Genomic DNA, 25,277 nt, shown 5'->3' with positions numbered 1-25,277 from the left:
TCACACTCTGAATTTCTTACCAAGGAGAAGGGACATATTGCTCAGGGTTAGATAGTCACATTAGGTGTAACGTTGCATGTCTTCGTGTTGGAGAAAACCTCACCTGTGAGTGAGTTTTGCTATATTTGCTTAATATGAAGAAACCAAGACTTGGAGACACTTACATGACCATGAGGACAGCCCGGCCCTGTTCCCACTAGTGTCAGTGGAAGCAAGAGCTGACCTGGCCTCAGCCATGAAGTAGGAGTTTCTTCCTTTTCTGTCATCACCTGACAGTGAACTCCACGCCAGACTGTTTCCTTTTCAGCAGCAACATTCAGATACGTCAGCCGTGAAAGCTGCTTATCTGTCTTCACCCTTGCCCAGTGTTCTCTGTTTTGAGCAAAAGGGGGTTCTCATCCCAAGGCGTTTGGGAACCCAGCAGCGCCTCAGCTTTTGCATGAAGCCTGTCAGTGATTTGGTGCAGTGGGAAAATGCGAAACTTGGTTGTGTGTGAAGTATATGACAAGATTCCTAATGAAGCGATTGGGGAAAACAAAAAACAACCCACATCCATGACTGGAGCTGCTTATTTGAATAAAGCCCTAAATGTTCACTTTTAAACCATGTTCTTTAATATTTTGTAGTGGTGTGTTTAGTGGATGTAACATAAGCAGTTTTCTCTAGAAAAAAATGTCTCTTCAAACCGACCGGGCAGTTACTTGTACCTGTGACTCTGAAGTGTGGGAATATGGCATTAATTATACCAAGTTTGTTGCAGCATGCTTTTTCTTACATTAAATGTGATTTTTTTTTCTCTCCTTCTCTTTCAGACTTAACCAACATAATGACTGCTGAATATTAAGGGAAAACACAAGAAGGTTACATGTTTGGTTGTCTAATATTCTTGGATTTGATATGAATCACCGCATCTGTTCATTAGTATCATCAACAGCATCCCAGTTTGTATGCACATTATTCACATTCCTATCTGTTGTGTTTGCAGAAATGACATTTTACCCTTTTTTCTAAGGGTTACTTTTTGATTTTCATATTCTTTGGTTGCATGAAGTTGCCCTTTACCAGTGGCTGAGGTTTATGAAGTATCGCATACTTGAACATGTTTTAGATCCCTTTTCTGGATAGAAAAGGTGTAACTCCAAATTACATCACTCTAAATCAGCATTTTTTTAAAAACAAGTAAATCTTAGGAATGAGTCCCCTCCATATGAGACTACAACAATATCTTCCACCTACAAACATAATTTTCAATTTCCCTATATCCATGCTATTTTGATTTTTGATCAGTTTACAACATAAAAGAAAAATTCCTTTTCAGTTGAGATCACCGCCAAGTTCAATAATGTAATAAAATACCTTTCCTTATTAGAAGTACCTAGCTAGTTATACTCTTAATACTTCTCAAAATCATGATGTAATGTACACTATCTGACTTAGTTCCTATATGTGGAGTTAGTGAAAGTCTTTTTGTGTTTCTTTAGATTAATACAAGGATTTTTTCCAATGCCAACACAATTTGAAATCATTCATTTGGATGCTTTCCATTTTTAAGCTTACTGTGATATAGAACCCTATGGGAAACCAAAAGAAGACATCAATTTTAAATAATGAAAGGCTTAAAAAAGGATGCTGTCATTCTGGCTTTTTTTTCCGTTTGGAAATAGAACTAGACTAGTAAGTAAGCATTCCAAATCCATTATTCTGTGTACATTATTGTTGCTATTGTGATAATAGAGATTTTTATTTATTTTTATGCCAGCTTTTATTGTGAAAACATATTTAGTCTGGTTTTATCAATCCTTGTTATGCTTGTCCTTGGAACATCTTTTGCGTATTCAAGGTTTGTAGTTGACGAGTTTACTGTAAAAAACTGAAAAAAAACCACAACAAAAAAACAAAAAACAAAACAAAAAGAAAACAAAAAAATGTATTGTTTTTACAGAATAAATTTATTGGAATGTGTATTGGGAGTAAGGTTTGAGGTTGTAAGCAACTAAGTTAGCGTCATATTTGGCTTCATACGTGTAATAATGTGAGGTATTAATGTAAGTCAAGTATTAAAGCAAAACATTCTGTTAACATGAGTTGACCATAATAGATACAAGTGCAGGTGAGATCTTTATTTTTTCTGTACTTTGCCTTTTCTGGATAACAGGAGGTTATTAAATTCACCTTGAATGTACTCAAAGTTTCTTTAAAAACATTAGAAGGAACATGGGAGGCTCAAATGCCCGTTTGTGAGCCAGCATGTCCCATTACAGCCCAGCAGCTCTGGGGTTGTTTTCCTGGGAGGACGTACTGGGACGGAGCTAGCCCAAATTGTAGTGTACCTGGGAGGAGCCCACGCCGGGGAGGCTGGGTGCTGCTGAGTTCCTCTTTGCCAAGAAGCACTGACTGAGATGTGTTGTGCTTATTTTGGACCTGCCCCTTTGGCCAGAGGTACCAAACCGTGGGTTCTCTCTTCCGAGCGCTGCTGTGAACTACACCGCAGTGCTCGACGGGAGAGTGTTAAAGCATGAATTTCTCGCTGTTCTGATAGTCCCCTTCTGCAGGGTTGCAACATGCATGCGCATGAGCTGATGCTTTCTTGTTACTGGTTAGGTTGAAAAAGACAATTAAAAATCTCTAAATCAAACCACCCAAAAGTCAACATCCCAAAATAAAGTGTTTCCAGTTAAAATGTATCAGCTAATTTCATCTGCCAGAAAGGCACTAAATGTACTGCTTTTAGTAAAAATACACGTAGAAGTCATAGAAGTAGTTCCGTTTGCAAACAGAAACATAAATACACACCCCAAGGCGGTTGCATTTGCTGCTACTTGTTTATGACCCAGGAGCGTTAGCTGCAAAGAAGCACAGGGCCAGCCCCGCTCCTGACAACGCGTGCGGGGGTGTGAGGCCTGCTCAGTCAAGGGAACAATGGTCCCCCTGTGCCCAGCTCGGAAGTGCTAGTAAGCACACGCTTCACTTCAAGGAGATGAGCAGTCCTTGCCGAAGTGAATCCTTAAAAGAATTAACAAAACTATATGATTTGCTTATTGTACCTAGATTCCTACCGTAAGAGTTGACTGCTTCTTCAGAGATTTCTTGGGATTTTTAACAAGGCTGACCCACAAGACATACTTTTTGACAAATAAAACATGTGCATGTGACAGAGTTACGTATGTTAATTTTTCACACTGCAAAATATTGACCTTCACATTCTACAGTAGCTCTGTGTAGGGATTGCTAGCTCTGATATTCTTCAGTGTGTGGAGGCTAAACACTGACATCATTATTATTATTTAACTTCATGCAGTATTTCTAAAACTGTCAAAGCAGCTTACTTAAAAATAGCTATGTGAGCTAGCGGCTCCACTGCAGCACAAAGTCAAAATGTTGAGAAGTGGTACTGAAGGCAGTCATCTTTATTTTCCCTTTTTGAGTAGGATAAACAAAATAGACCGCGCAACTTTACACAATTGTGCAATTTTACACATCTTACATGCTTCAGCTGGGTTCCATTTAAGCAGTTCAATTACATCCCAACCCAATTATATACATAGCCAAAAAGAGGAGCAGAAAACAGTCGTGCTATTCCATTTTTTCTTCTTGTTTTGTTTTCATAAAAAACTCTGGCTTGTTGACACACCGGTAAGCCAGCAGCTGGGGAAGAATCCCATACATTACGTTCAGTATCAGAAAAAACTGTTTTGCTTCTTCAGGGACTCTGTAGATGTAAGGAGTTCGAGCATGAAGAGAAGCACCAATATGGGAAAATTGAGCCTGTGGTGTGTATAGAACGTATATATTAAAAAAAGGGTGAAGTTGATGTGTATTTTGGAAAGACAGCATAATCTGCATGCATGTATGCATCTCCAGTGACATTTGCCAAGCCAATCCTTTTATTTCAGAATTATCCATCATACTTCTGCACAGTGGTATAAAAATACAGGCTAAACTAAGGTCATTAACATCTTGGTATAAGAGGGACTGACAGTACCATGGTAGGAGGTTTATTATATGCACGTGGTGGCACTGCTCTTTGCATCAGGTATAGGATTTCAGCCCTGGCTTATGGGTGATTATTCATGCAACAGGGTCCGTGGTCCCTCCCCAGGCAAACAGCTGCGGGCATCACCGCAGAGATCTGCGCTCCTGAGGCTCAGCCCTGCCATGGGGGTAGGACTCGCACCCGCCTACCCAGGGATGTTGTGTTTGGCACCAAGGGGAGGCAGGCAGACACTCACTCACTCACTCTGAGTGAAGTTAGAAAAAATCTTGGAAGCTATGTTAGTTTCTTTTTTTTTTTTAAATCTTAAACCCAGTATCCCAGATTCTGATCCCAGAACTCCTGATGATTTCAGAAAACATCTGCAATATTTGGCTTTTGGGCTGGGGGCGATTCTGAAGTATAGATTAAGTTTACAGTGAAGGTTGTATGCAAAGACAGGCTTGCTGGGCTGAAGCGTATTTTTAGCATAAACAAACATTTAAAGATAGAAGCATCAGGATAGTCGCTGTCTTTTGTCTCCATCTGTTACCTGCTATTTCAAGCCACAGCTCATTCACATTAACTATTGTCTGTCCTTTTTATTATTAATAGTTAGTTTACAGGGGAGGAGATCTGAGAAGATAAACATCAATTTGACCTTAAGCAGAGCAGGAGAAAGGGACACCGAGATTTTAGTAACACAGAGGAGAACACTGTGGCCAAATTGCGTCCTCTGTTCTGGCTTCAGCAGGAGTTACTTTGGGCTCAGAAAGAACAGAGTTCTGTTCACAGATAGCAAAGTAGAAAGTGAAATACAGTGCAGGTGTTTTAATCCACACACCTCTAGCAAAAGGTTAGGCTGAGACTATACAAAATGGAGAAGGAAATCAGTTCTCAGGTGATTCTAACCACCTCCACTTAACAGGGGAGCTGATCTCGCAAACCTGAGTCAGGAAATGGAGCAATCAAAGAAATCAAACACAAACACACTTCAGCAGAGTGCCACTTAGCATGTTTCTGTAAATAGCTATTACACAGGTACCAGATGTTCAGGGGCATGGTATCAGCAGCTTTTTTATATCAGCCCCATAATTCACTCACTCTCTTGCAGCCTGTGTGTTCTCACCTGTCTCAGCTAGGAACTACCTTTGGCTCCTCTCCCTGCTACCTTTCCTTGGGAGCCATCTCAGCCAGAGCATTAGTGCTCAGCAACAAAGACCTCTTCTGATGTGAGGTAGCAGTTTCCCAGGAAGATAGCTGGCTGCTGTCAGGCTTCAGGTAGGAGGTGTGGGGTTGTCTGATATTACCTAGACACTAACAGCCTCTTGGTAGTGTTTTAGAGCCTCTCCTGGGGTAAACAGGATGCTAAGCTACGTACTCCTTTATGGAGGATTGCAAGGCCTGCCTGTCTCCAAGAGTAGCCAGCTGTGCAGCATAGTAAGTTGATAGTAAACTCATACTAAGTTCATAATAAACTGCCTCAGAAAGAGCTGTAAGGGACTGTGCCTGAAAGACTTAGAAATCTCACAGTCTCCTAGATGCCTTTGAAGATCTAAGCCTTATTTGTGGTCTTGTCTCTTGCAAGAATTGTGGCACATTAGTGAGCTTTGAGCATTATAAAAAGACAAAGCAGAAATGTTTTGTTCTATTTGTAGCCCATGAAGATTTTTATCTAGCTAATGATGTACCATATAATGAAGTTATTGTTTATTAGACTCATTTGTCAGTATAACACATTGCTTTTTCCTTTCATTACCAGGGAGGATATTTAGGTCTGTTAAAGTCACTTTTTTTTAAATTTGATTTGCTTCTGTGGAAATTGCGTTATGTCTTTAATCTCATGTGTTTCCTTTCCATGACTGTACTCTTGCTTTTATTTTGGTTGGGGGTTTTTTGGCTACCTTGGGGCAGGGATGCGTCTGCAAAGCAGATCTCTCACTCACCAGTAGCCCAGTCCTGCTCTTCTTTCAAGTACCAGGCAAACTTGCACCAAATCCATCATTTTAAGCAGTAAGACAAGAGCCGTTAGTTACTGCAGCACGCTCTGCCTCCTGCGCGGTAGACTGGCATTGCAGTGAGAGCAGCCTTGAGTCTGCTGTGTTACCTTGCTGTGATCAGATCTTCTCAGTGAATAAGCCATTCCTTGGTGCTTTCTGTTACTGAGCCCTCTCTAAGTGGAGAATTTTGAGGATCAAACCCCTAAATCTTGGCTGAGAAATCAACCAAATGAGATGCTGCAGGTAAACTTATAAGGTAGCCTTATACATTTAATGTACAGCCTTTGTTAACCTCAAAGCCTCGGCCAGCCTGCTGATCAACCCATCCTACAGCAATTGGAAGCTGTCTGGTGCTGGACGTGGCACTGCTTGACTTGATAGCTGCAATTTGCATGCACCTGCTAATCATTAAGCTTCTTGTCTGTATGAAATAGTTTGGGTTTGGATCTTCTTACAATATATTTTACCTGTAGCCTAATCATAGGCTGTACTTTGAATATTTCTTACCCTGCAGTCAAGAAGGCCCTCCCGCTAGAGACAAAGAAAGGCCTGGAAAAAGGTTAGGAGTCCTTTCTTCACTCTGTGCCTTCTCTCTAAAACTGACTAAAATTAGGCAGACTGTAACTGATTTTGGAAGGGTTTGGACCAGACCTTATGCTTATAAGGAAATGGCTTATAAAGAAAGCCATCAAATAGAGTGAGAGTAACCTAGAAAAACATGTTCCTTGGGTTAGGTTCTCTTGTAGACAAGAGGCACTAGAGAAACTAGCCAGCAAAAATTGCAAGATTAAGGAAAGCACTTAGATGGAGAAGAGAAAAACTTTTCACATCTTAGGGAACAGGGAAGTGGGCTATGGAGAGCTGGTGAGACAGAATGGTTTTGGAGAGCAGGGCTGTGGCCCACTTGCATTGAGAAATGACAGTTTAATCCAATTCAGAGGCTATTACAACCCTTTTGTGTACTCAAAGCTTCTGGTACATTAGTTGCATGTAATTTAAAGAGCTCTTCACAAAGCTTCAGAAAGTCCAATGACGGTTAAAAATCCTCAACCTGGAGGAATTTTTTTGGAGTCTGGATGTTAGTAACAGAATAATTCAAGCTGAGAGCTATGTGTAATTCTGAAACAGTAAGTATTTCTCTCTGTGTGTGAAAGGAAGGGTACTTTAAGAGGTTTTCAGTAGATGCAACACATAGTATTTTGAGACTTGTTTTTGTAAAAAAAAAAAAAAAAAAAAAACCCAACAGAAAAAGAATTTAAATCCCCACATTCCTCATCTATAGGAGCAGTGTTCATTCCTGGGGGAAATGCCTACTGTTTCCATCATCAGATAGTTACCTTTTTTGTACCTTTGTGCATAACAAAGCAGAATGTGTTTCAGTAACTACATACATTTTACTTATCAATTGCAAGTGTTTTAACTTGAGAAAACAGCAGTCAAACTTGGAAATGTGTGTTGTGCCTCAATTACCAAAACTAAAAATAATACAGAAATGAGCCCTCAATTCATTGTCACACACATTTTTTCATCCCAGGTTGCTCATAGTTGTATCAAGTCAAATCAATTAAATCATGCCTAGTTGTGGGACGAGTGCAGTTGATTCTGCAGTGTGTTAAAGTCAAAACTACAAAAAAACCCAAACTTAAAGAAATGTTTCTTGAATCAGGATAAAATGTGGGGAGTGTGCAGGAACATAGTTCTCTTAATCAGTTTTTGTCAGGCTGTGGTTTTTGCTTGTGCTTAGGACAAGCTTCAAAGAGTAAGATGGGAAATTGAGTGTTAGCTTTGGATAGCTTTTCTTTTCCTTGTCTGACGTGTAAATCAGCATTATCCTGAAACCATGTGACAAGGGACAACAGAGGGTTTCTAGGCTTTGGCAACAAAATGTTGCATGTATTAATTGTACAGCTAAAAGGTACAAGGTGCCATTAAAAAAGTGAGTGTTTTGTTATGGGAAACATCTTAAAAAAAAAAAAAAAAAACCACAAAAAAAACCCAACAAACCAAAATCAATCAAACAAAAAACTGCCTCCAGTCTGGAGGGCTGAGCTTCTTGGGGATTTTGCAAGGTTGCAATAGCACATTCTGACTTCTTATTGTGCTAAATAATCTTTGAAGGAGCGTTTCTTTCCTGACTGGAGAACTTGTGAAACCTGAGTGATCTCTCAGTAGAGAGGTTCCTGACACTGGCTTGCCTACTTTAGCTAGCTTGTGCTTTTTTAGATTAGATTTAGGCCAAACACAGTTGTATGATATTTATGATACCTTTTGAGCATTTCAACCTCCTCATTAATATGTTTGCCAGATTCTGTTTTGATATAATTTGGTGAATCAAGATTCTCTATAAACTGGTGTGTTTTAAAAAAAAAAGTCATATTCTCTGTGATAGTTGCTCAGAAACAGAAAATAAACTGTCACTCCCCTGTCCTTACTGGGCGGTTAAGCTGGATTGTAGTTTGTATCCATGATTGTTTCTGGCCTGGGGAACAAAGTGTTGGTCTAATAGTGGTACCTGACTTACACTTATTGCCATGTTCCTATGTTCTCGTTATCACTGCAGGATTATGTGCGTATCTTCTGCATTGTCTGGATGCTCATAGTGCATCTCACTTACTACATACAGTACAAAGCAATTGTCACTGTCTCAACTGCTAAATGGTCAGTCTATATGTCATGAAGTCATTTGGTAGTTCCTTTTGAATTGTTTTGGCCAGTCTTCTCATAACCATTAGCACCATGTAGTAATTAACAACAGTTATTTATTTAGGAGAATCAGAACAGAATGAGATAATAAAGTATGATCATTTCCTTTGGCAACATGAGCCTGTATTAGTGTTATTGTGGTTTGTGGCTCAGGAGGTTCCCAGTGTTATATCAAAATCATCAACTGACATTGTTCATTTTGTATGACTACTAGATACTTTTTCCATTTATCTTTTACACTACCTAGTTGTCCAAAACATTTTATGGAAACAATGTATTATGTGGTTTTGGTTTTTTACATGGTTGATAGTTACAGCTTTAACACAGGCTTTCTTCATGGTCTCAGCTAAAGAGTAAGTGGTGCCTAATATGGTTTAAATGAACCCAATAAAAAGATTCTGCAGAAGGAGAGAAGTCTGGTGAAGCAAGAATGCAGTCATTAGAGACATATAATAGGTTTGATTCTCCACTCTCTTAGTTTTTTACAGATATAAAAGGCGATCTGAGTTACAATGGCATAAAACCTGCATGGGAAGACCAAGCCCTGGGCCCCTTACTTATTCCATAGGTCTCTACTTATTAACTTGTAATTCAAGAGTGAACATCTCACAGAGAAATACCTGAGCTAGTCCTCCAGCATGTATAAGGGTTAAATCGGGCATCCAGGAACAACCAGGCACCAGTAGGCCATACAGAGCAATCACATAGTATGGCACAGAGTAGAACATGTATGCCAGCATCTGCATTTTAAACAGAAATATTAGTTGCTTTGCAGTGTGAGGGAGATACACTTTAAAAAATGAGCCAGCTGCTGACTGAGGAGTTGAGACTGTTCAAAACTACACTCCTGGCAGCAGTATTTCCTAGGCCTTTTTGCAGCTGTACCTTCTTTGAGAAAAGAATTTTACACCTGGATGCTGTTGACAGGATCCAGCTACCCTGAGGCTTCCACTAATACTGATGGCCATTGTCTCTGCCCCATCCAAATCTACTTCATCCCAGACATGTTTTCCTACCCCTTGCCATCTTGAGACCATGTCAATAAGCATGGTTTAACCTAACTTGGTGTCCAACACAACATGGGTGTCCATTTCTCAAGCTCCATTGCACTTTCAGTTGGGAGGCAAGAGATACACCCAAGCCCACCCCTTTCCCAGAAAGAACAGGTCCAGCAGAGATATTTGGGTTCTGCTCATTGCCTCACTTGAGTCCTCTTATGGCTTCAGGCCCTGCCCCCATGCAGCAGCCAGGGTTACCTTGCAGATACTACAAAACTAAAACACAGTGTTCCTTCCTCTGCAGTGCTTGTGTAAATAGGGTTTGGAAAAAGAGTGTCAAGTTTCAAAGAGTGTGTTACTTGTGACAGAAGTGTAACATGAGCTTAAGGAATCTAGTACTACTACACTCCTTTTCACTCCATTATTCCAGGCTGAAAATCTACTTTGCCCTTCTAAGGAAGAGGAATGATCATAAAAAGCATGCAGGTATGTTTCATGGGATATATTAAAAGAAGCCTCAGTAATTAGGATGTGTAACTCCAGGTAGCTGATTTGAATCCAAGTTAAGTTTATTGCAACAAAGTGTTGGTACCCTGTAATGGCTGTAGTAGAAAACATGAAATACTGTTTAACTAGCCATGAACAAGTACTTCCCTTATTGATATTGTCTTCTGTGAAACCCATGGCTTCATCTTTGCGCCAGTTAACAAATCACTTCTTAACACTCTATGCTCCACAGTCAATGCTTTACCTGAAGCTTAGGATAGGCAGCAGGATCTTTTATATAAGGCTCGTGAAGTTGAATATATAGCCGGCAGAGTTCAGCAGGGCAATCCAGAGCAATCTAAGAAGAATTTTTAAAACTTCCTGTGAACAAAGAATTTGTTCTACAACAAACTAACCTGATACTTCTTACCAGCCCTAAAGATTCACTAGTGGTTTGCAGCACTGCTACCCTGGCGTCTTGCTCAAAATCTATTGCAAAGGTGATCAATTTGATCACCAATTAAAATGCTGAAATGCAGCCTCCTCTCAGCTCTGGCTCAGAGGGTTTGCTAGGAAATGCTGACAGCCTGCTTTAAAGATTTTGACTGGAAGAGAATTCAGTCAATTGGCTATGCTGTAGTAAAAGTATAATTGCTATTGATTTGCTCTGATAAACAGTGTTTGATCCCAGCAAATGAACTTTCCAATGGAAAATTGCTCAAACAGTGGAAACTTGATGTTCAGCACCCAATTTTAGGATAGCAAGCTATGAATGTAGGCCAAGTAAAGAGTTGCATTGTGGCAAGGTAGCAGTGAAGAGCAATGCAGAGAGATGGGTGTCGCTTAAAATAATAATTTTAAAGAGTAGCAAAGGAAGGATTATTGGATTTTACATTCCTATAGAAGGAACAAATTTCCCAATAAACATGGAGAGAGACCCAGTTGTAAAACTAGTTCCTTTTCATAGTAGCCCTTAAAACTACTTCAAAAAATACTATTCTTAAAATGACTTAGCAATCTGTCAACAGCTGTCACTGTGTTTTATAGCAAGGCGTTGTTAATGCCTAAGTTATAGGACTGAACAGTATGTTTTGCACAACTTAATTTCATGTGTATTTGTTGTGTGACTTTGAGGGGGAAATGCAAAGATTTACAAACAGTGGATATTCCTCCCTGTTCTTCTCCAACATGGGCATCCAAGAAGCAGGTCTGAGTGGACTATAATGGATTATGTTTTCTTAGCTTTTTCACAGAATCATGGTTACTGCAGTTTACACAGAGATGTTAAGTTGATCTCTGTGTGTATAAGCAAGACCAGTAAGCAGGTAAAGGAAATATATAAGGAAATGACCACACTCTCAAAATCAAGAAAAATAATTCCTCTGAGAAATGAAGTGGGATTGCTGAACCAAGTTAGATGTTGGAGCACGAGATTAACATTTCCCACAGCGAAATTACAGGTAAAACAGCTGATTAACCTGCATCAGTGGTGCTCTGAAATAGCATGATCTGTAAGAAATGAAGCAGTCTGTGACAAGTTAGGAGGAAAAAAAAAAACAAACTTGAGGCAAGTTTTCAGAGAAACAGCAGAAGATGACAGAGTAATGTGAGCAGCAGAACTACAAAAGAACTGTCTGTGCTAGGTAAATAAAATGTTGCTTGGGTACTTATCGTCACCTCTTACTTGAATTATTCTAGACAGGATCAGATCTACAAATCAAGCAAGCAGGCAGGCGGTTGTCTAAGACACCTAAACATTTGAACATTCTGTTCACTGAATGATACACAACTTCCCTTCTGCTAAAGACAGAAAAAGCTTTAGAGCTGACAAAGGACTAGATTTACCTACTACTGGATTTACCTACTTCAAGCATTTGCAGTACTGGTTAATTCCTTCAGAAATTTTAATTCAATCAACTATGCTTAAAAAGCAAACAAAAAAAATCAGCTCTTGGTAAGTAGAAATAACGTGGTGTTCAGGTAATGTGGATTTTTTTTTTCAGGTGGAAATGTACTATCTCATGCAGTGTAAATTAACTTGGATTCCTATATAATTTTAACTATGCATCTCTGTTTAGACAAAAATTAATACAATTTAATTTAGCTGTTTGTCACCATGTTCTTGGCCATAAATGTAACACCGGACCAATGAAAATAGTTTTAAGTCATGTTGATCTGTACTTGCGATGCTATTTACTCTTGTGATTGTGCACCTCCATTCTTTTGAAAAACATACTTCACACAAGGCAAAATGGAGAAGCAAAGCACCACTAATAAATAATCAAATTGTTCTTTATATTTCTAAGGCCTATTTCAACCCTGAAAGTCACAGGATTTCCCTTAACCAAAATCTACATACTTTTTAACACAGACACAGTGGTTTCAAATTTAAGTCTGACTGAAAATTAGAAGCCAGAATATAAAAATATCTTCAACTTACCATGCCCCTAAATATGCAAAACCCCGTTGCTAGAATGAGGTATGCAGCTAGGAGTAAATCTATTGGTCGTCTTAAGAGTCCTTTCTTCTGGACTTCCTGAACCACCTGCAACACAGTGTGTGTTTAGTAAGTGCATCCTGGTTCCATGTGACATGTATTTAACTCCAGATCACTTGCTATAAGAAGGGTGAAGCGGTGAAACGTAGTGATAGAAGCAGTTAGTTCTCAGTTACATTACACTATTTACCCACTGATTTCAGAGACAGAAAGATTGCCACATCTAGAAAGGTGATATCAGACTTCATGGGATGCAGTGAGGAAAATTAATCTGAATAAACTCTAGAAATGAATGGATCCAACTAAAGCCATTTCAAAACAGATTAGCTTACTTTCAAAGCAACCTGAATCAAATGAACACTAACTCTGCAATCCCATAAGCTTTAAAGCAGCATAACTAACTTCAAAGTTGCATCTTTTGTTAATTGGAATGAATTCATTTTCCTGAATGTCTCTATATAGAAAAGCTTTGAAAATGCACATTTGTCTCAAACATTTGAAGTTGAATCTAATACACTTTGTGAAAGGACTGTTTGGAGGGACAGTGAAATGAGGGTCCATCTCATTATTGACAGTGAATGAGTTTCAGCAGCCTGTGACGCTATTGAAATTAATGGAATATCACTGGCATAAAATAAAAGCTTTTCTTTGGCCAGGTGAGTTCTCTACTGAGTTCAGTGAGCAAATAACATATCTTAATATGTAATGCAGAAATAGAGAATGAAATGTGTGTGTGCATATGGAGCATGTGGAAAATCCTCCTTTTATTACTGTACACTGTGGAGTCCTCCTGAAGTGTGGAAGCACTTCTCAGCACCTGGATCTGATCTGTTCTGTGCCTTCTTTCCTCAGCCTCAGAACAGGAATCCCCTGCTGCACCACGTGGGCACGTGAGGGGTTCACACTCCACAGTGGCAAAGGCCATGTAGATGACTAACATGGAAGATGGCTTGGAGGAACCAGAGTCATCTCTTTGCCTATGTGGTAAAACTTGCAAGAGCCGTGGAAATAAGTTGAAGTAGACTTTCAGCACTCTGTAGTCACAGACAAAATTATAAGCACTTCAGAGTATCTTTCTGTAGTTCAGAGGGAAAACTTCCCCATTTATATGTTAGTCATTTCCTCTTCCTTTTTATTAGCCGTGTGTTGGCATGCAGACAGCAAAAGAAAAACCTGATTTCCTTCCTGTTATACATTTGTGGAATTGTCTCCAAAGCACAAAACAATAATTAGGATGTAGAGGCACTCAGGATCGAGATAACTCACAATAAAGTTATTGAAACAGGAGAACTGATCTTGCAAGCACAATTCCTGAGTAAGAACTGCAAGGTCTGAATTGTAGTTTAACAAAAATAAGGCTGCTTTAAACACATAGGCCATCCCTTTCATAAAATGATTTCTTTTCTTCTTTTAAATGATCTTTTTCAGAAAACAAGTGACATCTTTATTTTTCAAACACAAGAAACAGGTCTGTTTTGGCAGAATGGTAATTATTACCTGGGCCTGTGTCACTTCACGGTATTTAAAGTACTAGTGTAGGAATGTTTAATATTACCTGCAAAGAATATGTATTTTCTAATTTTTATTCCTATGAAAGACAAAGGCCTCCCATGGCTGCTGAGTTGCAAGTCATTTTCAGATGTAGTCTACCTAAGGATAATGGAAAGTTTGAGGGTTGATATATCTTCTTTCCACTTTTGTCTAAGTATGAAGCTTATATATATTTGTATCATTCCTCCTTTCAAAAGGTATATTAAATGAATGTGCATATTTACTGTGATCACAAAGCTACACCAGAACCTCATACTTAGAGGTTTTGGAGACAAAGGCAAAGTTAGTGGACACAACCTTTGATGCAGTACGAGCTTGAAATTGCCAAGGTACAGAAAATTTGTACCTTTTTTCTCTATGCATATATTTATGCAAACAAAATGAAAATGCAAAGCTTAAAAAAAGCAGAAGCAAGAATTTGGAAGACAGTATGCACTTGGCTGACAGACCTCAGCTACATAGTACTTTTGCCTTACCCTTCTTTTAACCAGCAAAGTCACCTCATTATGTGCTAAAATGAATTATATGTTAAGTACGCTGGCCAAGTAGAGATGACCTGCCACAGGTTTCCCATTTATTGCAAACAACATTGAACTCCACACAGATCTTGCCAACCTGGCTGTTTCTCTTGTGTGGCAAGGAAGTGTGTAGGCATGCTTTGTAATTTCTCTCACTTCAGGAAAAAGCTATTTGCTATCACTTCTGTGAGGCTCTTTACACAATCAGTTTTAAGGAATCAGAATAATCTTGTGTGCTGTCCGTAGAAATCGGTCCCTTCAGAATTTGTGTGCAAATCTGTTTATGTGTATTAATTCTGTTAATGAATTTTAAATTACATTAAGCTTTTCTGAGCTGATACACTTATAGCTAAATCTGCTGGGCTTTGTAAATACTGCAGCACAGCTGGGTCTGATTCTAAGTGAGGGCATAACTCCATTCCTCTCCTGTGCACTCACCTCCACTAGAAAACACCCAAAGCTTGATTACCTCTTCTCTGTCCCCACAGTGATTTTTTTTTAACTAACTTGCTTATAATAATATTATAGCAATGAATACCTTGGCCAACAGAATATACCTTGTTTATGTTGCTTTCACATAAGTATTTTTTCTATATATTTGCACCATCGTGTTTAAAAGCATTATTACATTTTCTTCCTGAATCTTTTAATACCAACTCTGAATAATGATAGCTAAAAACAGTTCAGTTTTACAGCTAATTGCAAATGATCTATTGAAAGAGAACTAAATGTTTTCAGGACTTAACAATGATTACCTAACTGATCAGTAGCATTACACACAATTATTTTGTGGAAACACTATTTAATGTAGGACTGAGTTGTGTGAAAAATAAGAAAAATTCCTGAGGAGTCATGTTAAGTTTTAAAGGCATTTTAAGGTATGCAGTTATTGAACCCAGGTAATTATGGTTGGATATGGAGCATAAATTAGCTGTGAAGATAAAATGCAACCACTAAAAAAGAAACAACTTGGGAAGGGTAGGAGGCCCCAGTGAAAGTAATCAAGGCTTCTTCTATGACCTTCTGAGCAAGGAAGTTTAGGTTTACAAGAAAGGATTCACTAAGTGCAACATTAAATTTTCAGATCACCAGCTTTTTATGCACTCTCTTTTTGAAATAAAATTTAAAAACTAAGTTTGTCCGGAATATATACCAAAGTAAAATATCAAACCTAGGTAAGCAGTTTAGCTCCTGATAAGCACAGGAGACTTGGCTGTATTTCAGCAAATAAGCAGTCCATCATGTATTTTCTCGATAATAGCAATTTCTGTGGTGTTCTCAGTACTACGAAAACAAACTGAAACCTTCATCCATCCTCCATGCAAAGGATGTTCTCACTAATATATATGGCAAAAATCTCCATCACTGCCTTTAACTACACTTAACTTCCCTACCCTGATGACTCTAAAGAATGTGTTTCTGGCCAGAGTTACTGACGCCTTTAAGTAAATCAACTCAATTTGCTCTGGGATGGCATATGTGATTTCCTATAAACCTATACAGGAGGGTAGAAGAGGGTTGAGTACCTGAAGTCTCCCGCAGTTTGCCTTTCATAGGGATTTGCCCTAAAAGCATTGATTCTGTAGCGGTTCTTCAAACTTCAGGAGATATGAACATCTGTCTGTACTTCTCTTTCCTACTGAAGAATTATGGATGGATGGCTGAATGCTCCCTTTCATACATTTCTGGGAAAATCTGTCAGTGCATCATCACCTGTTATTCTATGCCATAGGCTATGCCCCTTACACACTGACTGCATATTAGCTATGGAGTAGGAACTCACTCCTCCATCAGTGTCTTATGTTTTCAGTTACAGAATAAACCTGACTGAGATGCAGGAGCTCTTGTAATGCAAAAATATTAATGGATTATATTACTTAAAACTGATATGGTATGCTGTGGCAATAAACTGGCTTGCTTATAGCAACAAAGCGTTAAAGATCTGTTCTGTGCTTTGTACTGCAGTGATTTTTTAATTTTTTTTATAGAACAGTGCATATACTGTTATTGCATTTTTTGATTTTATGTTATGTTTGATTTATTTAATGTTATGACAGCCCAACTATTAAATTCAAAGGCAAAGGTCTTAGGAGTTTTAAGTAAACATTATTTTTACAGATTTTTTAAGCAAAAAGTAAATAATTTTCATATCAATTAATGTACAATCTTACCTGTAAAATCTAATATTGAAGAATGCACATACAATAACAAAAAAAAAGTTACATGAAATCTGTAAGTCATCTGCAGAAGAATATTTTCCTGCAGAGCTTCTATAAGGCTTTTGTGGTGTTTTATGAAGCTGGTATATGTCAATATTTTCATCAGCTAAGAAAGTGAAAAAAAGAAACTGCATAGATAGAGGGTTGTAATACAATTACACATAGAAATGAGTTTTCTACTGTATACATGAGATTCTTTCACTTTTTCTTTATCCCACCATAATGAAATGGTCCTGCAGTATAGATAATTTTATACTGTCCACACAGCCCAGCAGCAATTGTCATAACAGTGAACAATTACAGTACATTCCACACTCACCAAGGGACCTATACAACTTAGTAGAAACAGCAAGCATATTTCAGTTTTTCAAAGAGCAGCCAACACTTAAATACAATAATATTACCTTGACTGGAGTGTCGTGAGTCACCGAAGGTTGGTTATAAATTCGGAACCCAGCCCATATGGGAAGGCAAATATATGGTACGCTTAAGAAAAAAGCAGGACACACTTTCGTTCCATATTTGCCTGTTAAAAAAAATTATAAGATGTATGAGGATTTGTAAGCTGTGTTGCAGAAGAGTTAAAAACTATCCTTTGTAATATCAAACCTGAAGCAGCTATAGTAATGTAAACATAAACCATTAGAAATTGCTGTTAAAGCAACACAGAAATCTTATTGAAAATAATGTGCTCAATAGTGGTAAAGTCACAGGTCACAGAGAGCCTATCAGGAAGCCATTTCAGAGATAAGGGGGGTTTTGAGGGGACAGGAGACCACCTCTGTCACTCTATAGTAGGTAATTTTATAGGATGGGACAGCTTTGAAATCTCTTAATGGAACCTGCTTCAAATAGAGGCATCATTTTTTAAAAAAATGGAAAAAAAGGAATGTATCCATTTTTAAAAGATCTAATATAACATGCATTTTCCGAAGTCCTCATTTTTCCTACAGGCCTGTACTAATATTTGAGGACAAAATATAAATTCAGGGAGCTATCCTCAGCCCAGGTAAATCAGGAAAAACTGTCTTTTACACTGGCTAATCTTTATGCCGGAAAGGAAGGCAGAAGGCATGCTCTTGAGAAAAGGTTTTTCAGCCCTCCCTAGAGGAAAGAGGAAGAGAGATGGTCGCATTAAATCTGCTGGAACTGGACTGGCCTCAAGCCGCACCATGAATATTCTTCCTCTGGCATATAAAGTGGGGTCATAGCGAGCTTTTCTAAAGTTGTCTGCAGGATTTTGACCCGTGAATGTTTTTCTCAGTTGAACACTTGTCGACTTTGCATCAATTTAAGCTTTGCTAAAAAGGAAATCTTTAACTGGGGGGGTGGCACTCTTAAAGGACCACCTTTCAATAATAATGATGTAAAAATTTTTATTACAATTCTCAACCTCTAGCAGCACAGCTGTGCACTTACTTATGTTAAAATCTATGAATGTTAATTTTATTTTGAAAATATAGTAACTTCCAGATTTCACTTTTAAAGGTGATTTGGATGCCTCTTGTAAGCTGCTTGAAAGTCAGACTATTAAGTAAACTGTAAATTTTATGCAAAATAAGATTTTTTTTTTTATGATACTAAGCAACAGTTACTGTCTCATTGCTTAAATTAAACCTAGTTTCGATAAAAGCCTGATGGGTATAACAAAATACAGTACTTTTTTTTTTTTCCTTGAGAACAATGTAAATTGAAAGTGGTTTTTTTTTTTTCTGGTCTCCATCTTGCCCTCCTGATATTTAAATTTTGAAATACCTTGCATCTCTTTACTGATACTCCTAAAATTCCTCTTTCATATTATTACAGAAAGAAACCAACGCTGCAGTAAAATACAGATAGCCTAATGCTGAATTTAGAAAATGTTTCACAGGAAAAAGTTAACCATATAAATTATGTCCTTACCCACAATGTTTCCAGGCATAAAGACAATGATGCTCATGATAATGGAACCTAGCCAGTAGAGGCCAATGGTTCTATAGCTTTGTCTGTTTAAAAAAGAAAAAAAAGACAATTACTGCACCATCCCTAAAAATCCCCTACCCCAAATCACCCTCAAATATTATACTGATTGCCATGGTTGTACCTTAGTAAGTAAAGGTTTTAAAATCTGTACCACAAGGCAGCAGTGGATTCTTCCTCTGAGAGGGCGATATGGAGAAATCCTATGTTCATGTGTGAAGTTATCACATGAACAGTACAGGATTTGTGCATACGTAGTTATTTGCCATTATGTTTCACTTATCTGAAGGCTGACTGATTTTGCACATCACAGGTTGTACAAGACTATCAGATAATTAATAATTTCATTCTGGTAGTGCTTCTATTACCAGTGGGAACATTAGCCCCTGGAATTTAAGTACTTATTTTCTCAAACTCTTTATTCAACAGTGAGAAACATAAGAAATACTCTAAGAAACTCTAGAAATAACCATTTTCTCTTAAACTGCATGATACTCTCTAAAATAGATGTTTTAAATATGTAATTAAAAAAAAGGTTTTACACATGGTTTTAATGTGCATCCTCTTTAAGCTTTCATTTTAACTAACATAAAGCATTCAAAGGGGCTATGTTCTCTGCTGCAGAATAAAGAAGAGAGACTACAACTCAGTGGCTTTGCTGGTCTTATTCAGCCAAGAGAAAGGGTAACTTGGTGAGGTTTCACTTCCTAAAAGTAATGAAATTTTAATAGTGTTGCTTTGGCCTAAGACATGAAACAGTCCTGAAAGAAAAAATCTAAATACTACAGAGAAAAGAAAGCCCTTTGTAGGTTATACGAGAATGCAAGCAAAGTAGACAGTACACAAATCAAAATTACTTACTCCCATGCAATAGCTGCCACCATCAACAGATACATCAGATAATGAACGGAGCCATCCCAATAGCAGATCACATGGCCATAGGCAGTGTTCAGATATGGTTCACCCTAGGGAACATTTATTTTTAAAAAGATACAGTGATTAGAGGAAGAATAACAATTAATAAAGAACAGCAGGAAACAATTTCAGAAAAGTAACTAGTGTTCTTTCAATCCAGGGGTACAGTTTTTGACTGACAAGACACATTTCCAAGCACAAACCTGATTTAGGTAGGATCAGGTATAATTAAATCAGTTCTAAGGTTGCAAAATAGGATGCAAGATGGAAGGCAAAACTCCTATGGATAACTGTCAGCGTTGTACTGCTATATTATGGAAATATTAGTTTTCCATATTTTAGTGATAAAAGCCCAAAATAAAGATACATTTAACGTGGAACAAATAGAGATATATTTAGTAACCTAGAGATTTACAACAGCATTGAATATATTGATGACAAGGTATAACCTTGTAAGGTCCAAGTCATTTCACACTAAAGTTCATGGAATCTTTTCAATGACTTCAGTGACTTTCATGAGAAGCCCTTACTGAGCTATTTTTGGTGGATGTTGATATTCAGCAGCTAACAGATTCTGCTGACTAGGTATCTGGCATCAGCATTTTTTAACTCTAATTCCTTTTAGTAAAGTGATTAGGCAAAAATAAAGGAGCAGTTTTGTTTCCTTCTTGGTAACACATTTAGGTACTGCAGTACTCATCCACTTCTGAGTGCGGACTATCTATGGCTTTCTGTAATTCTATGCAATTCCCACAGAAGTTAATTCATTAAGGCATTCATAAGGCATTACTTCAACTAAATGAAATAACATTGGAACTTGAAAGGTATGCTATTTTTTCAAATGAATCAGTGATTTCAAGTCAGTGAAGGTTCTGTCCATAGCAATAACGAAACAGGTCAATGACCAAATTCAAGATGACCCTTTTCAATATGTTAGTGGCTGTTTTTTCTGTGACAAATACTATAACAAGCTATTTATAGTAAAGATTTTGTTTACATTTGTAAGCCAAACAATTGTTTACCTCTCTCAGGTAATGAGTCATGAATCCATCAATAATTCCATCCTGTTCCAGTCCAATTATTAGATTTACCACACTGGTAAAGGCAAATACAGCATAAACTGTAATAAGATAAAGGGGAAAACAAATAATAAATTAATAAAGACTTGGAATCACACAGTTACTTCACAGTCCAATAAATTCAGTCAGGCAGACACCTGTTGAACTAGATGCATCTACTTTGAGGTCATAGATATTTAACACATAATGACTTTCCTACATAGCTTAATATTTCTTAATTAGTGGTTAGTCAACAAAGCCCTTAGGAAGCTTTTCTTAGGAATGTGTAATTATGTAGAGCTGTGGGTACAGCCTACATGGAAAACCAGCATCTGCAGAAAGGGCTATGTAGCCTCTCAAAAATCTTGGTCACACAAAGCAGACAACCTTGACTGTAGTCATCTCTTGGAAAGGAGAAAGGACAACAAAAAGGAGGTGGAGAGAGAAATGTGACTTGCCCTTTTTGGAGGTAGGCCAGGCAAACTGCATTAGCCACAGCAGTCCATAGGAGACTTATATGGCAAGTTAGCAAGTCACTCCTTTGAGACAGGAAATGTATTTGCAGTAGGTTTATATTATTAATTTCCTTTGACTTCAGTGTGAACTAAAAGTTCCCGGCCTCACACAGAACACTGGGAACAGACATCTACGAGTTGCAATGAGGAGGAAGACAGAGGGCAAATACAGGTGGTTTGTATGCTGCTTTGCCTATGGGCCCATCTTGTAAAATTTGCAAAAACATTGGTGTTTTTTCTACTAGATTTTTGCTATACAGTCTAGATCTAAGGTTTCCTTTTAAAAGGTAATAAATAGCTCTATTATTTTATGGCAAAGTATCAATATAGAAATCTTTGTCTGAGTCTACAGAAAGCCTGAGCTAGGAGTTAGGGTGGTTTGAACTTTCTTATGCTTCATTGTTACCAAGACATACCATAAAACAGCGGGTCTTTTGGAGGTTTTCTTTTGACAAGAACACGAGCCAACAGAGCAATAAAAACCAGAACCAGCAATCCAACTGCAACAATTGCCCAGGAACTGTAACAGTATTAAAAAGAAAAAGAATTTAAAAGAAAGATGGAGAAAGAGACAGCATTTTGCTTCTTCAGCTTTTCTTACCAGCTATCCTCAAATGCACGTACTCTTACAGTAACTTTTAATACTTTAAAAGGCTGTTTTTAAAGCCCATCACGTAGTCTGTCATAGTATTCATTTTATAGTTTTGCAGAATTTATGTGCCTGTCTTTTCACATGTGATCATCTAAAAAAAGAAAAAACAAAAATAGCTAGATAAACAACATATCCAGGAGTCTAGATTTGTCCAGCTAAAATCAGTTTTCATACTGGTATCTGCAAAAATAAACAAAATGATGGAAAACTTAAAGGCCAAGGAGAGGTGAAAGTCACAAACAGAGATTTCAAGGCTGAAAATGATCATTAGAAACATTTAGTCTAACCTCAGTACTAAATTATCTACTCAGGAAATTGCATATTCACAAATAAAACACATCAGTCCCATGGAATAGAAATAACAATGTGAAGTGCCTATGATGGGTCTAGGTTTAATTTCCAGTTTTGGAAGTGCTACCAAAGGTCTCTCCATCCCTAGAAGGCAGGATGACTTGGGGGGCTCAGCAGAAAAGACCTTTTCTCTGAAGACAGGCTATAATGATAGTGCATGTGAAGTGTTAGTGGAGGAAAGCATAAAAATCTTCGGCATAAAGCTAATTTGTCTCCTTCCCCAAGAAAACACAAGTTAAGAAAATCAGTTTGTAATTGGTTTATAGCTCTAAGTGCGTAAATTGTATTTAGTTCTCCTTAAGACAGACTGTCTTTCTCAGCCTTCACTTTCATGCTTGTGTACAGGGGAAAAAAAGGAGGGGAAAGTTAGGTGAAGTCCAGAAGCATAAGCTAAAAATATTTGGCACATGATTTTATATGTGGTACCACTCTGTGTGTCAAGAAAACAAGTTGTGTACAAACAAGTAATACTGACTGTGACAATTTCAGCCTTACTGAAACTTGTCTTAAAATTATCGCAAAAAAAAATTTGCAAGATCAAATATTTCAGAATATATACACACATACTTTCTGAGTCAGGATGAGCAGTACTAGCTTGTTGATTTATTTTACGGTTTGAATCTTCTGCTAGTCTGTTTTTCCAGTGATGAATTTCTTCATACCATTACAGCTGTTAATATTGCAGTGACTTTTCACTGCGGTCTATCAGTTTGAAATAAATATTGGCAACGAATCAAGTAAGTCAGCATGTGTTATTCGGCATTTCTCTAGCAACGAGAAACAAAAAAATAAGTTATCGGCCAGAAGGAGGAAAACGAGGAAGGAACAGATGTAGCAAAGCCTTAAAAACACAAAGCAAATATTTGTGCAGTAAAGCTGCAAAACACCCCAGGCTGTGGGATCACAAAATACCACAAGGACCTTTAAGTACATTGGTTTTTCCATGAGGAAAAACCTTTCTTTTATAGACCTGCGGTTTATCCTGGGATCCTATTTTTTTGGCAGAGCAAGGGCATATGGACATTTTCAGTTAAAACTCGCACGTCTTACAGGGTGCCTGAAGCGTGCGGCTCGGGAGCTCACCGAGGCCAGTGCGTTCTTCCATTCGTTTTTAAATAGAATTGGATTTTGTTTGCGAATGCCTTGACAGGGGAGCCGGAGGAAGCCGCAGAGCCCCGGGACAGCCTCCAGCGCCGGCTGCCCCGGGCTTCAAGGCACGGTGAGGGCGCAGCCACTGCGGGGCCAGGCGATACCTTCTGGGCTGGTTCGTCCTTTTGGCGTTACCAGCCAGCCCCGGCGGCAAGCCGCATGCGGGAGCGGCGATGACCCGAGCTCCGGGGACAGCGGGACACGCGTCAGGTGATGCGAAACCGGCAGTTTTGAGAGAATTGGGGTGAGCAGCCAGGATGGGCTCCCCAGCCAGGAGTCCCGCTCGTGTCTCCCCGGTTGCATCCCGGCACGGCTTCCGTTAGAAGACGCGGGCAGGACCCGGCAGCGGGTCTCCGTCTGCCGCCCGAGCCGCCCACGGCGGGGCCGGACCCGTGCCCTCCACTGCCCCGCTCCGCCTCCCGCCCTGTCCCGCTCAGCCCCGCGGCCGCAGCTGCCCTCTCCCTGCGCGGCCGCTAAAAATACTCGCCGGGCTCCCCCGGCCGCCCGCTCCGCTCCTCTCCCCGCAGGGCGGGAGCCGCCCGGCCTCGCCTGCCTCACCTGCCGCCGGCCGCCAGGCAGTTGAAGAGGTACGTGACGGGGATGGCGGTGAGGGAGAGGACAAATACGCCGGTGGCCGCCGAGGCGCTCATCCCCGCGGCGGGAGGTGACAGCCGCCCTCTGCACCCCGAGGCGAGCGCCGCGCCTTGCCCGAGGCGCCGCCTCGCCTCAGCCCTTCACGCCCCGCGGAGGGGCGCCCGCTCGCCCGGCCCCGGCCCCGGCCCCGCCGGCCTCTGCCCGCCGCCCGCCCCATCGCCGGAGCGTCCCGCGGCGGGCCGCCCCCTCCCGCCCCGCGCGGGAGAGGTTAAATCTGCCTCAGAAACCGGAGCCGCCCGGTGCTCCTCCGGCGGCTCGGGAAGGGCCGTGGAGCTTTCCGCCTGCCCCGGGGGGTGGGGGACTGGCCGAAAAGCGAGGCGACGCCGAGCGGCGATGCCGGGGGTGATGCCGCCCGCGCGGGGGCCAGCACAGCGGCGGCAGGGAAGGGGGCTCCTCCGGTAACCGGCAACGAACGACGGCGGCAAAATGCCAAGTGGATGCTGTAACAGTTGAACTAATTGTTGTGGAAGAGGCTTCACAGGTTAATTGTTAACTAATGACACCGCCAGAAGTGGCAGGTGGATGCAGTGGTGTGCGCGGTGTCTTTTTGGAAGCAATCCATTTTGGTGCAAGGTGGTAGATGGAAAAGGGTTCCCTTGACCCAACTAGTGCAGGAGACTCTCTAAGAAACCCGTAAGAAAATATTATGCATCTCTTTTTGCATCAGAATTTTGCTAGGTTATTAGGAACAAGGCCATTAGCATTTTAAAAATGTTTTAACTGTGAACTTACCTTTTCCATTTAAATGTCAAAAAAAACCCCAAAATTAGGCATATGTTTGAATTTATCCATTAGCATTTTTTTTCTGGCTTCAAACTTTGTTTATACAGGAGTATCAACACTAAACTGTCAGTGTGCAAACAAAGGCGGAACAAGTCTTGTGTGCAAGGCAAACAGAAATGAAAACCACTATTCCTAGAAGTTACTGAGCGTTTATATTCAGGACGTTGGCAAGAAAGAATGATCATCCTGTGTTGCTTGGGGGAAAACAGCAAATGCATTTCCAGCCTGCCAGGCAAGCTCTTTCTGGTAGAGATCAGGAAGTATTAATGCAGTTATAATGTGTCCATCTGCAACAACAG

The 25,277-nt window shown here is 39.6% G+C and overlaps 2 protein-coding genes across 8 annotated transcripts in view; one reads left to right on the top strand and one right to left on the bottom strand.

The window, feature by feature from the left end:
• The window catches only part of HDGFL3 (HDGF like 3), a 38,619-nt gene extending 36,658 nt beyond the window's left edge, over positions 1-1,961 (top strand). For both annotated transcript variants that reach the window (XM_054836646.1, XM_054836647.1), the window contains exon 6: positions 813-1,961. In XM_054836646.1, the coding sequence (XP_054692621.1) occupies positions 813-818 (6 nt within the window). In that variant the 3' untranslated portion in view covers positions 819-1,961. The remainder of the gene's footprint in view (positions 1-812) is intronic.
• Positions 1,962-3,389: 1,428 nt separating this feature from the next.
• On the bottom strand, positions 3,390-24,368 carry TM6SF1 (transmembrane 6 superfamily member 1). 6 transcript variants are annotated; one of them, XM_054836645.1, is made up of 12 exons: positions 24,100-24,363; positions 22,960-23,159; positions 21,991-22,132; positions 21,806-21,909; positions 20,839-20,936; positions 19,763-19,866; positions 18,845-18,927; positions 17,347-17,468; positions 12,598-12,702; positions 10,423-10,515; positions 9,294-9,413; positions 3,504-3,765 (listed from the first exon to the last, which is right to left on the bottom strand). In XM_054836645.1, exons 5-12 carry the CDS (start codon positions 20,857-20,859, stop codon positions 3,574-3,576), a joined length of 840 nt encoding a protein of 279 aa, XP_054692620.1. In that variant the 5' UTR covers positions 20,860-20,936; positions 21,806-21,909; positions 21,991-22,132; positions 22,960-23,159; positions 24,100-24,363; the 3' UTR covers positions 3,504-3,573. The 6 variants fall into 6 exon arrangements, with proteins under 6 accessions (XP_054692615.1, XP_054692617.1, XP_054692616.1 ...); XM_054836644.1 differs by lacking the exon at positions 21,991-22,132; XM_054836640.1 differs by lacking the exons at positions 21,991-22,132; positions 22,960-23,159 and having other exon boundaries at positions 3,390-3,765.
• Positions 24,369-25,277: the final 909 nt, after the last annotated feature.

Source organism: Grus americana, chromosome 10 (genome assembly GCF_028858705.1).
Source record: "Grus americana isolate bGruAme1 chromosome 10, bGruAme1.mat, whole genome shotgun sequence".
In the NCBI taxonomy this organism is placed as follows: domain Eukaryota; kingdom Metazoa; phylum Chordata; class Aves; order Gruiformes; family Gruidae; genus Grus; species Grus americana.
The sequence above is the reverse complement of the archived record's forward strand: the minus strand, read 5'-3'. Positions and strand labels throughout refer to the sequence as shown.

Coding starts and splice junctions, on each gene's coding strand:
- TM6SF1 (XM_054836640.1), bottom strand. CDS start 24,191: ATGAGCGCCTCGGCGGCCACCGGCGTATTTGTCCTCTCCCTCACCGCC. Junction 19,867..20,838: donor TGACTCATTACCTGAGAGAG/GTAAACAATTGT, acceptor AATGTTCCCTAG/GGTGAACCATATCTGAACAC. Junction 9,414..10,422: donor CTGCCTATCCTAAGCTTCAG/GTAAAGCATTGA, acceptor TTTAAAATGCAG/ATGCTGGCATACATGTTCTA.